This window comes from Sceloporus occidentalis, unplaced genomic scaffold, assembly GCF_023333645.1.
Source record: "Sceloporus occidentalis isolate IW3139 unplaced genomic scaffold, rSceOcc1.0.p SCAF_1, whole genome shotgun sequence".
Taxonomy (NCBI): Eukaryota; Metazoa; Chordata; class Lepidosauria; order Squamata; family Phrynosomatidae; genus Sceloporus; species Sceloporus occidentalis.
Genome location: NW_028316981.1, coordinates 189,337,017 through 189,348,046, shown reverse-complemented (window position 1 = coordinate 189,348,046; position 11,030 = coordinate 189,337,017). Strand labels below are relative to the sequence as shown.

The 11,030-nt window shown below is 43.4% G+C and overlaps 1 protein-coding gene across 2 annotated transcripts; it reads left to right on the top strand.

Moving 5' to 3' along the window:
* Window positions 1-2,804: 2,804 nt before the first annotated feature.
* On the top strand, window positions 2,805-6,858 carry LOC149323123 (ATPase SWSAP1-like). 2 transcript variants are annotated; one of them, XM_089487588.1, is made up of 2 exons: window positions 2,805-2,971; window positions 4,555-6,858. In XM_089487588.1, exons 1-2 carry the CDS (start codon window positions 2,819-2,821, stop codon window positions 5,098-5,100), a joined length of 699 nt encoding a protein of 232 aa, XP_089343714.1. In that variant the 5' UTR covers window positions 2,805-2,818; the 3' UTR covers window positions 5,101-6,858. The 2 variants fall into 2 exon arrangements, with proteins under 2 accessions (XP_089343714.1, XP_089343710.1); XM_089487584.1 differs by having other exon boundaries at window positions 2,805-3,046.
* Window positions 6,859-11,030: the final 4,172 nt, after the last annotated feature.

Here is an 11,030-nt window from a genome sequence, read left to right as displayed (position 1 = left end):
ACAGAAAAATATGTGAGGGATAAAGTGCAGGTGATGACATTCAAAGCCATGAACAGCTTTGGACCCTATCTAAGGAACCATGTAGCAAAGTACAGTATCATCCAAAATCCACAAAACAGGGATACCTTTATTGGGCCAACCAAAATGCTCATTATACAGTACATGTTAATGGATGGAGACATATTAGGTTGCAAAGGAAGTATCTTTTTTTTGTGTTGCAAATGGATGTTAAATTTCATGGATTTTTGAGAATCTCCCAGTTGTCAATGGCCAGAAGGAGGAGGTGCCAGCCTGCAAGAAATACCCCTCCATACCATCTGGACTTACAACAGAAATAGCAAAATTCAGACCCATGACTAACATCTTCAATTTTTTTCTCCTGTATGGTTTTAAACACCTTGCTTGATGAAGAAGCCAGTGGAGTTTCAAAAGCTTGCAATATGTATATTGTGCATTTTGGTTGTCCCAATAAAGGTATCACTGTCTAGTGGAATTTTGATGTTATTGGATTGTACACATTGCAAGCTTTCAAACCTCCACTGGCTTCTTCATCAGGAAAAATACACAATCCAAACACTCCCAACCTCTGTTTAAAAACCTCCAAAGAAGGAGACGCTACCTTGAGCAAGTCACTCTCAGCCTCAGAGGATGGCAATGGCAAACTCCCTCTGATGAAAACTTGCCAAGAAAACTGTATGATAGGCTCACTTTAGGGTTGCCATAAGTCAGAAACTACTTGAAGGCACACAATGCACACACAAACAAAGCAATACACAAAACACTGATTAATGATGATGATGATAACAGAAACATCAAGAGATTGAGGAAGTGATTGTGGGAGGAATCAAAGGATATTTTTCCCTTTAAGCACTGAGCTGCTAGCCTATGAGGGACCTGAAATATTGCAACCCATTGAAGCATTGATAATCCAACCTTTATTCCCACCTTCAAGACATATTGGAATCAGAAATATCTTTTGCTCCTCCCCATCCCTTTCCATTAAAAAGGTTGATTAGGGGACACTGGATGTATTTTTGTGAAGGGCCACAAAAACATCCTGGGGGGACCACTTTGCCCACCCTTGTTCCAGAGCTTGTGAATGCATCAGTGAAATGGCACTTTTGCACTATAACACTTTAATTCTGAGACTTAAAAAAATCAGATGAAATTGGCCCTTCAAGTCATAGGACCTCCTCATCCAAGCCAAAGTAAGCCATGGTTATCAATGTCCTCCATTTCAAGGAAATGTCCTCCATTTTCTAGCAGCAGCAGACAAGACTCGCACCCAGAGCTCAGGGCAGTTTGTTTCTTGGAGGGGGAAAAGAGTAATGGGCTGCTTGAGCTCAAAATGCAAATACTGAAAAGGCTTTCCCCTTAATTTCAGCACAATGGACAAAGGAAGGGAAGAGTTTAAATGCAGATTTATGTAGAAGTGTACATCGAACTGTCTGCCCTGGAAGAATTCTAAAGTGTCCTCCATTTTGAGTCTGACTAAAAAGCATGAATGTATATTCCTAGGAGTGTTTTGAGCTTTTACGGGGTTATGTCTTCCATTTTTATCCCATGTCCTCCTTTTTGAGGCTAAGAAGCATGAATTTACATTTCTTGGGAGTGTTTCAAGCTTTTTTGGACCATGTCATCTATCTTTCCCCAATGTCTTCCATATTGCGCCTGACTAAGCAGCATAAATGTACTTTTCTAGCAGTGTTTTGAGCTTTTATTGGGTCATGCCCTCCACGTTTGTCTTGAATGTCCTCCATTTTGAGCCCGACTAAGAAGGATGGATTTATATTTCCAGGAGTATTTGCTTTTATTGGGTCATGTCCTCCTACATTTTTCTTGGATGTCCCCTATTTTCAAGCCTATAAGAAGTATGGATTTACATTGCTAGGAGAGTTTTGAGCAGCTATTGGGTCATGCCCTCCATTTTGAGCCTAAGAAGCATAGATTTATATTTCTAGGCGTGTTTTGAGCTTTTCTTGGATCATGTCTTCCATTTTTATTGACTATGCTCCATTTAGAGCCTAAGAAGCATGGATTTCCCTTTCTATGAGTGTTTTGAGCTTCTATTGGGCTATGTCCTCCATTTAGAGCCTAAGAAGCATGGATTTCCATTTCTGTGTCTTGAACTTCTATTGTGTCATGTCTTCCTACGTTTTTCTTGAATGTCCTCCATTTTGAGCCTATGAGTTTTTCAAGTTTCCATTGGTTCATGTCCTCCATTTTGACCCTGACTAGGAAGCATGGATTTCCATTTCTATGGCCTGTTACAGACAGCCAAAATAAAGCTGCTTCGAGTCACTTTGGAGGTATGGTATTTCAATGATACATGCGTCCTAAGAATCCAAAGGCCGCACCAAAGCCACACTCCAGTCCTAAGGACTGGAGTGCAGCTTTGGTGAAGCTTCCAGACTGTTAGGACCCATGCATCATTGAAATACCATACCTCCAAAGTGACTTGAAGCAGCTTTATTTTGGCTGTCTGTAACAGGCCTATGACTGCTTTGAGCTTCTGAGTCATGCCCTCTATTTCAACGGTGCCTTGTCCTCTTTTGTGGTGAGGAAGGCCCCTGCGGCTGCCCTGGGCTCCAGCCTCCCTTTCCTTTCCCCACTTTAGCCCCACCCAGAGGCTAAAAAGCCCTTTTGGCCGCCATTTTGTCCCCAGACCCTCCCTCGGCTTCTCTGGAAGCGCCGTCGAGGCTCATTCCTGTGGGGAATATCGACGAGGCTTCGGCTACCTCTGATTGGCTGCTTCGCTGGGAACGCGGCTCCTGATTGGCTGCGGCGCGCCTGCCTGACGCGGCTGAGCGTTCGGAAGATGGCGGGGGCCTTAATGTCCGCTCTGCTGGGCGTAGGCCCGGGAAAGCAGCGGCGTCCCTTAGTGGTCTTGGGCCCCAGCGGTTCGGGGAGGTCGGCACTGCTCTTCCGGGCTGCTTTAGTGGGTTCTGGCGTTGCCCCTGCTCCGGCGACGGTGATGTTCCTATCGCCTCATCCCTTGGAGCGCCTGCCTTGTGGGGGAGGAGATGCCGATGCCTCAGTCATGCAGGTGGGGAGGAGGGAGGAGAGGCGGCTGGGCATCTTCAACTTATATCCCAGTGGTCCCCAAACCGTGCTCTTTAAGGGGATTTTGGACTTCAGCTCCCAGAAGCCTCACCCATGTTGCCCAGTAGCCTGGAATTCTGGGAGCTGAAGTCCAAAATCCCTTAATAAAGAGCACAGTTTGGGGGTCACTGCTGTAGAGAAATCTTGTAGCCCAGTGGTCCCCAAACTGTGCCCTTTAAGAGACTTTGGACTCCAGCTCCCAAAATCCCAGGCTATTGGCCAAATAGCTGAGGCTTCTGGGAGCTGAAATCCAGAATCCCTTAAACAGCAAGCTGTAAATGTGGGAGTGATGCCACATCCGATAGTCCTGATGAGGAATCTGTAGTTAGGACAAGAGGCTACTGTTAGGAAAGAACATGGAGAAACAGAATGGTTCCCAATTGGCAAAAAGGTCAGGCAGGGCTGCATTCCTTCACCCTCTTTGTTCAACTTGTATGCAGAAAATATACGAAGAGCAGGCTTGGACACTGTAGGAGGAGGAGTGAAGACAGGAAGTAGGAACATCACCAGTCTATGTGGATGACACTACTACTAGCATAGCGGTTCTCAACCAGCGGGTTGCAACCCCTTTGGGGTCAAACACATATTTCCGAGGGTCTTAGGAACCGAGACACCGCTCCTATTATTATTATTATTATTATTATTATTATGTGTGTGTGTGTATATATATATATATATATATATCTGTAGATTTGCACACTGCTGTACATACAAACAATAAAATAGATAAGAGTAATCCTGCCCATGGCGTACAATCTAAGAAATGGTAGCATAATACATATAAATAGTACATAACAATACAGGGAAGGGTTCAATAAAACAGGCAACAAATTAAAAACGCTCCTCTATGGTTGGGGGTCACCACAACATGAGGAACTGTATTAAAGGTTGAGAACCACTGTACTAGCTGAAAACATCATGGACCTGGAACAACTACTAAGGAAGTTCAAAGAAGAAAATGCAAGAGCAGATTTAATAATGACCTCTGATGTTAGGCAGTGAAAAGCAAAATGTGATATATCTTATCATGTGCCTGGTATGAGCTCATGCTACAACAGGTTTATCATACAGAACCAAGTAGAAATTAATTCTCCAATATCTGCCACGACTTGGGCCTGTTACAGACTGCCCAAATAAAGCTGCTTTGGGTCTCTTTGGAGGTATGCTATTTAAATGATGCATGGGTCCTAAGAGTCCAGAGGTCGCACCAAAGCCACACTCCATTCCTAAGCACTGGAGTGCAGCTTTGGTGCAGTTTCCGGATTCTTAGGATGCGTGCATCATTTAAACAGCATACCTCCAAAGAGACCCGAAGCAGCTTTATTTTGGCAGTCTGTAACAGGCCTTGGCTAACTTTCTATCTCACCTTTCACATCTCCCCCCACCCTCCCATTGCAATTTCTTCATGCCTCCCAACCTAGGTCATTAATGCTCTTTCTTTTCCTTCCCTAGAGAATACAGTTCTTGTACCCACCATCCTTTCAGGAGCTGTTTCAGGTGGTGGCCAACCTGCAGCAGACCAGCTGCCCCACCCTGGTAGTGCTGGATGGCTTGGAGAAGTATTTGAGCAGTTGCCCAGGCCCAAGTGTGGCTGCTCAGTTGGTGGCCTTGCTGCTGGACACGGTTAATCATTTCAGTCAGAAACTCAGCCGCATGTCCTTAGGCTGCCAGCTCCTCGTTTCAGTGAGATTTCCTGGGGAAGCTGGGGAAGACATAGAGTATCTTTCAATAGTGGAACGCTACTTCGAGGCCCGGTTGTGGCTGCACCCAGAGGCAGTGGAGCATGCTGGTTCAGCTAGCCATGGTGTCTCCAAGGTGACGAGAGCACGTCTCTCCCAGCCTGGGTCTCAAGATCAAGAATGGCTGTTGAGATTTGAGCCTGAAGGTAAAATGAAGATCTCTCCACTTCCATGCAAAAGTGAAAAAGACCATGGTGCGGCTTCAGAGAATGATATACCTACTGGGGCTGAAGCCCAGGCACTTCCACCTGGCTCTTAGTCTTCAACCTCTGGTGATGCATTGCTGGGTCGTGTTTGGATCTGGTTTTTCATTTTGGTATAAAAACAAGCTTCTTTATGGTTAAATAACAAAGCTCTGCTTCTGGAATGTAGAATCCTTGAGGCTGTCACAGTCATGTTACTTAATCTGGGGACTGATAGTGCATTCAGTGGCAAATGTGAAATGTGCCTTTCTACCTGTTGATGGTTACTAACAAAGGGTTGGGAAGAGAGATCACTTCAGGGGAGGATCTAAAGGTTAGGAAAACAGGACACAGAGGATAAATTTCACACTTAATGCTTTTGATTCCAACTTTGTAAAAGCCACTTATATATTATCAGAAGGAATGGTTTTCAAGAGCATTGGATGGGTCTCTTGAGAGGCATGGACAGTGGCTTGTAGGTGGGCACATGTGGTTTTCTGACCTGCACCCAACTGTTACCTTCACTGATCAGAAGAGTGTTGAACCCATTACCATTTCCTTCTAGTCACTATTGGTTTAAATCAAGGGTGGGCAAGGTATTGCCCTTCGGCAGTACATGGGCCCTGGAGGCCCACTTTTGTGGTCCCTGCTGGTCCTCCAACATCTCTCACATGCACCCCAATTTTTTTTAAAAATTGACAAGATTTTCAGACTGAAAAATCTCCCAAATGATTGAAGACACATGAGAACACCCTCTTCTTGCTCTACCTCCCAGAACCCCTCGTCACTAGCCACCAAAACCTAAATTTTCGACTATAATCCCTTTCAAAAAATGACAGTAATGACACAGTGTCACTTCCTGACACCATTTTCAGAAGGACAACAAAGGAAAATGGAAGCATACAGGCTTCTTCATAGAGGAGCTGCCCTTGGGCTCAAACATCTCTGTTCTCAGAGAGAATTTACTCCTGTAGCAAAAGCTGTAAGAAAGCCCTGGTTTTCAATATACTCCCACCTCAGAATTCACCCATAGTTTCATGCTGAGTTTACACCAGTCTTAAATTTAAATTGATGCCTGAAGGATAATATTCCAATTTCTCTGGCTTGTACCATCTAATTTAAGTTTTGTTTATCCTTATGTATTCTTCAAGAAGAATTTGGGCTCCCATGAATAACATCACAAGCATGTTTGGAGATGAAGTGTTGTTTTAACAACTTATTTTGGGTCAGATGTATTGGCACATCTGAAACCCCAGGTTGTTGGCTGAACTTAGAACACATTAGACGATAGAAAATATATCATATATCAATTATATCAATAGATAAATGAAATGGCAGCATTGTAAGAAATCTAGGGTTTGTAGTTCATTGAGGCATGTAGAATCCTTTGCTTGACAACTCTAGTCCCCTGCACTGAACTATAATTACCAAAGTGCCTTGTATGTTTCTCTGTACTACAGTGTCACAAAACTGATAGAATTGTAGTTCAGTTAAGTTGAACCATGAAAGGTGGGTGGAAGAAATGCTAATGCAGTTGATTTCAGAGCAGTTAGCACAAACTGGTTAAATTCAATAAAAGTCAGGGTCAATTCTTGGAGGGATACATGAGTTACATAGAACTTGGACCACATGTAAATTTTAATTCAGAAGTGTGTTATATGATGTTTTCTTTTTATATGTATACCGCTTGCTCATTTTTTCTTTGTTAACTATTTGGGGTATATGTCTTTTTTTTTTAAAAGTGTTTGTGAATGGAATGTAAACTGGTGAGAAATCAAGCAAGAGAAGAAATGGGGTTGCACCCAAAAACCTTACAATAAAATGTTTGAAATATATTTAATTATTCATTTATTTTATATGCTATCTTTCTCTCAAATTACACTTTTTCCTTATTGCCTGCTCTGATCCTTGTGCCTGTCTTCACTGCAGACTGCCTAGTCCCACTGCCAGCCACAAGGGTGCTAGGGTGAAGGCATGGTCAGTGGCCACATCCAGTGGCATCACTGTCGGGTGCAGGGATGCAGTCTGTACCAGGCGACACCTAAGGTGGGTGACACTAGTGCACCCCAGACATCTGCCTTTTGGCAGAAACAGGCTGTGGCGTTTGCCTGTATCCTATTAAAATACTGAAGAGATGATATGGGTGGGGTGAAGGAGAAAGGAGAGGTCTCAGGGTTGTTTTTTATTTTTATATATATATATATATATATATATATATATATATATATATATATATATAAAATGTTTAAAAGCATCACCCTTTACAAGATTTTCATTTTAACCATATGAAACTAGGTACTGCCAGCCCTCCACATTGTTGGCTTTGACTTTTGCGGATTTGATTATTTGTGGTTTTGATTAATATGTTCTCTCTAAGAATCTATGGGTCCTCCAGTGCAACTGTGCCAGAAGTTGTGTTGAAGAAGTTCCTAGAGAAAACACTTCTCTAGGCATGATTCTATGATCAGCCTTTGGCAGATGTTGACCCCAGAGTTGCACTGGAGGACCTAGAGATTTTCCTTAGGTAAAAAGAACCATCTTTTTTTCATTTGCAGTTTTCCCATATTCATGGGGTCCTTCACCCCAAACCCCAGAAAATTTGGAAGGGCCCCTTTATATGTAACTGCACTGAGGTTGCATGTAAGGTACTGTAATTGAAAGGTACAATTTTGCGAGTTGTTTATGTCATGACTATTACCATGATGTTCAGTAATATGCAGGAATTTCACTTAATGAGTCACATTGTCCAAAAAAGAAAGACTAAAGACTCTGTATTGTGTAGGATGGAAGGAGGTCAGTAGTGAGGGTGACACCATGGGTTACCGCACAGATGACCCCAACACTAGTGACACCACTGGCCATATTCTAGATGATGTTTTTAAAAATCCTGCCGTGAGTACAACTGTTCACAGAAAGGACACCCTTTATAGTAGACCGAGGCACACCTGGATTACAGCATGTTTTGAGGGGACGTTTGTTCATAAAGCATTTTTAAGACTCCTGATTTCCTGAAAGTCATTTGAGTGCTCACAAAACCTAGGTCCTTGCCTTTTTACTTATTCCATATTAAGTCCCAGTCCTGGGAAAAGCAGGATGGAGAGAGAGAGAGAGAGAGAGATCAATGTGGATAGTGACCCTGGCTAGTTCAGCTCTTTGTTCCAGGTACAGCTACAATCCATGGAGTGTTTCTGGGATCACTGTGTGGTCTGGCTCAAGGAGTAGTGAAATTTGGCCACAAATGCACTCTATTCAAAGTCAGTTGTGATTCTAAAAAAGAGACCAGGCAAATCATGAAAGATAATTCATTTTCCCTAAACTGGTAGCTAGACATTTTATTTACAAATTAAATGGGAAAATGTTTTTCCCCATCATTATTAGAGGCCCCAACTTTCCTGACCGATGTCCGGGATTTGTAACTGGTGTTCCCCCCCTCTGTCCATTTTGTCTTTAGCGTGTCAGTAGATCATCTGTCCATCTATTCTGAGAAATATACTGAAAATAAATTTGTGAAGATTGTGATGTCAATCTCTCTCTCTGCCTGTTAACATTTTTTTTATACTTCAGCTCCCAAAATTCCTCAGCCTGTATCCCATAGTGTAGGAGTTTTAGTAAAAAAAAAAGATCAAACATATACACTGCCCAGTTTCATTGTAAGTATGTAATACGTAGTGAGTTGAAAAGACTGGCTAAGCATTGCAAATTTCTGCTGGAACTTTGGTGTTCCAGACTATTTCATCCCCCATCCCCATACCTCCCAGATTGGCTTAGATCTATTCACATGTGAAACCAGTTTGTTGCACATTCCACCCTCTCTCCGTTGTAGCTCTGTGTCCTAGAAACCTGTTCAAGAAGTTTAGGAGCGTTGGAAGTGTAGTGTGCTGGCAACAGTGGAGAGGGCACTGAAACCAGGGGCTAACTATCCTCCCTGTTTGTAATTAGGTGACTTTCTTCTTCTGCTAGACAACTTGAGATTCGAGCCATTGCCTTCTACACCCAAATTCATTTCAGGTCGGACTCCAGCATTACTGTGTCATCTTTATCCTAAGGGAGGAATGGGCAGTCCTTTTCAGGAATGTTTTGGCCTACAACTCCCATCAGCCGTCCCATGCATAGCCACAAGTGAGGGATTATGTTACAAGACTTGCAGTCCCCAAAAGATCTGAAGGGCCACAGTTGTCCACAACTGTCCTCATAATGCAACAGCAAAACAAGCTGCATGACTGGCAGGACTCTTTTACAGGTGTCAACAGGAGCAAACAAGAACCACTATGGTCTGATGAAGCCCCAAGTGAAGAGCCACGCAGGGAAAAGGCACTTCCCCCTCTGCCTGGAAAGAAAGGTTTCTAAACGTTCTGTTATGAACTTTGTGTCCTGGATGTTATCCAGCATCAGAAGGCGCCTGGCTGGGCTCCTGCTGCTTTCCGCTGGCTGTGTGCCTGATAACAGCTGCAGAAGGTGCTGGCTGTCATGCTGATAAGGCCTTATCACCAGGGCTAAAGCCTGGGCTGGGTTTTCTGTACTGGTGGGCTGTGAACTTGGTCATAACGTTTTTGTGCACCGGTAAGAACCTGGCTTCCTTATTTGAAGCATTCACACTTAAAATTCTTTTGTTTTCTTAGGCTGAAATCCTGCCTAACTACATTGGTTTGATGGCACCAGGGTGCACCTCCATGATGCAATTGGACAGCAGGGGGGAAAAGACAGCTGTCACTCTGCTGGATATTATATTTTTAGGGTCCCAGGAGGAGGATTCTTCTTTTTGCCTGGCTGCGCAACTGCAGTTGGAGGGTGCATCTGAGTGAGCGTTGCATTTTGATGCTTTCATAGCACAGCTTGGTAAGATTTCAAAAAGGTGGGAAAGAAAACAAGGTACACTCTCACCAGAAACTCAACTCCACTACAAGGCTCCTGTTCCAAACTGGTGAGAGTCTTAAACAGGAGTATTCCTGTTGAAGCTTGGAAATGCATGGTCACTTTTTGTTGTGGGTCCTTAGTTTGTATTCACCTAATGCTGAAGCCAGGCAGGATCTACATTCAGTATTAGTTTACACACATGGACTGGTCACAATCCTATATGGTCCAGTCTAACACAGCAGAAAGTTGCAAAGTGTGGAACAAGGCTATAAGTGGCCATTCGCTGCACCCTCCCTGGCTGTTCTGTACCTGGCAAGAATGGTAGGGAAGCCAGATGCAAAACAATAACATCCTCTGCTGAGGCCTTCCAGAGATTTCAGCAGATGTTGTAAGCATTTCACATTAGGCTATGGGGACATGGATGGGAAGGGCTTGGAAAACTGGCAGAGGCTGGTCTCAAAAGGGTCAAACTTCTGTTTCTTTAGCCATGGGAAAACCTGAGAACAGAAGACCTACTTTTCTGTAAGTGGTAAGGGATCAGGGATTTTTGTTATGTTTCCCTAGTTAATTGTTGGTTCCAAGGAGTCTGGAATGTAATCAGTTTCTGTACTTTGCAACTTTCTAATATAAGCTATGCCTGGAAAGGGATGCTCCAATAAACGATACTCAGAAACCTGGTGTAATCCTTCTTACTTAAAATAAAACTACCACAAACTCTCTGTTAGACATGAAATCAAAGGCTTTCACAGCCGGCCTCCATAAGTTTTTTGTGGGTTTTTTGGACTATGTGACTGTGTTCTAGAAGAGTTTATTCCTAAGATGTCACCGGCATCTATGGCTGGCATCTTCAGAGAATTCTCTGAATATGCCTGTAACAGATACTGGCAAAACGTCAGGAATAAACTCTTCTAGAACATGGCCACATAGCCTGAAAAACCCACAAAAACTCTGTTAGGCCTTGGCATGCTTTTGGTTACTTAGCACAGAGAGATTCCTTTCTTCTGCAGGGGCAGAGAAGGGAAAAGTGGTTTTACTTTGGGCTACTCCCTCTGAGGGATCGTGTTCCACTGTCAAACAGCTCTTACTATGAGGAAGTTCTTTCTAATGTTTAGGTGGAATCTCTTTTCCTGTAGTTTGAATCTATTGCTCCCAG

Bases quoted from the DNA above. Each gene is read 5' to 3' on its own strand.
- LOC149323123 (XM_089487584.1), top strand. From the start codon at position 2,819: ATGGCGGGGGCCTTAATGTCCGCTCTGCTGGGCGTAGGCCCGGGAAAG. The intron at 3,047-4,554 runs GTGGGGAGGAGG...TTCCTTCCCTAG, and splicing joins CCGATGCCTCAGTCATGCAG to AGAATACAGTTCTTGTACCC.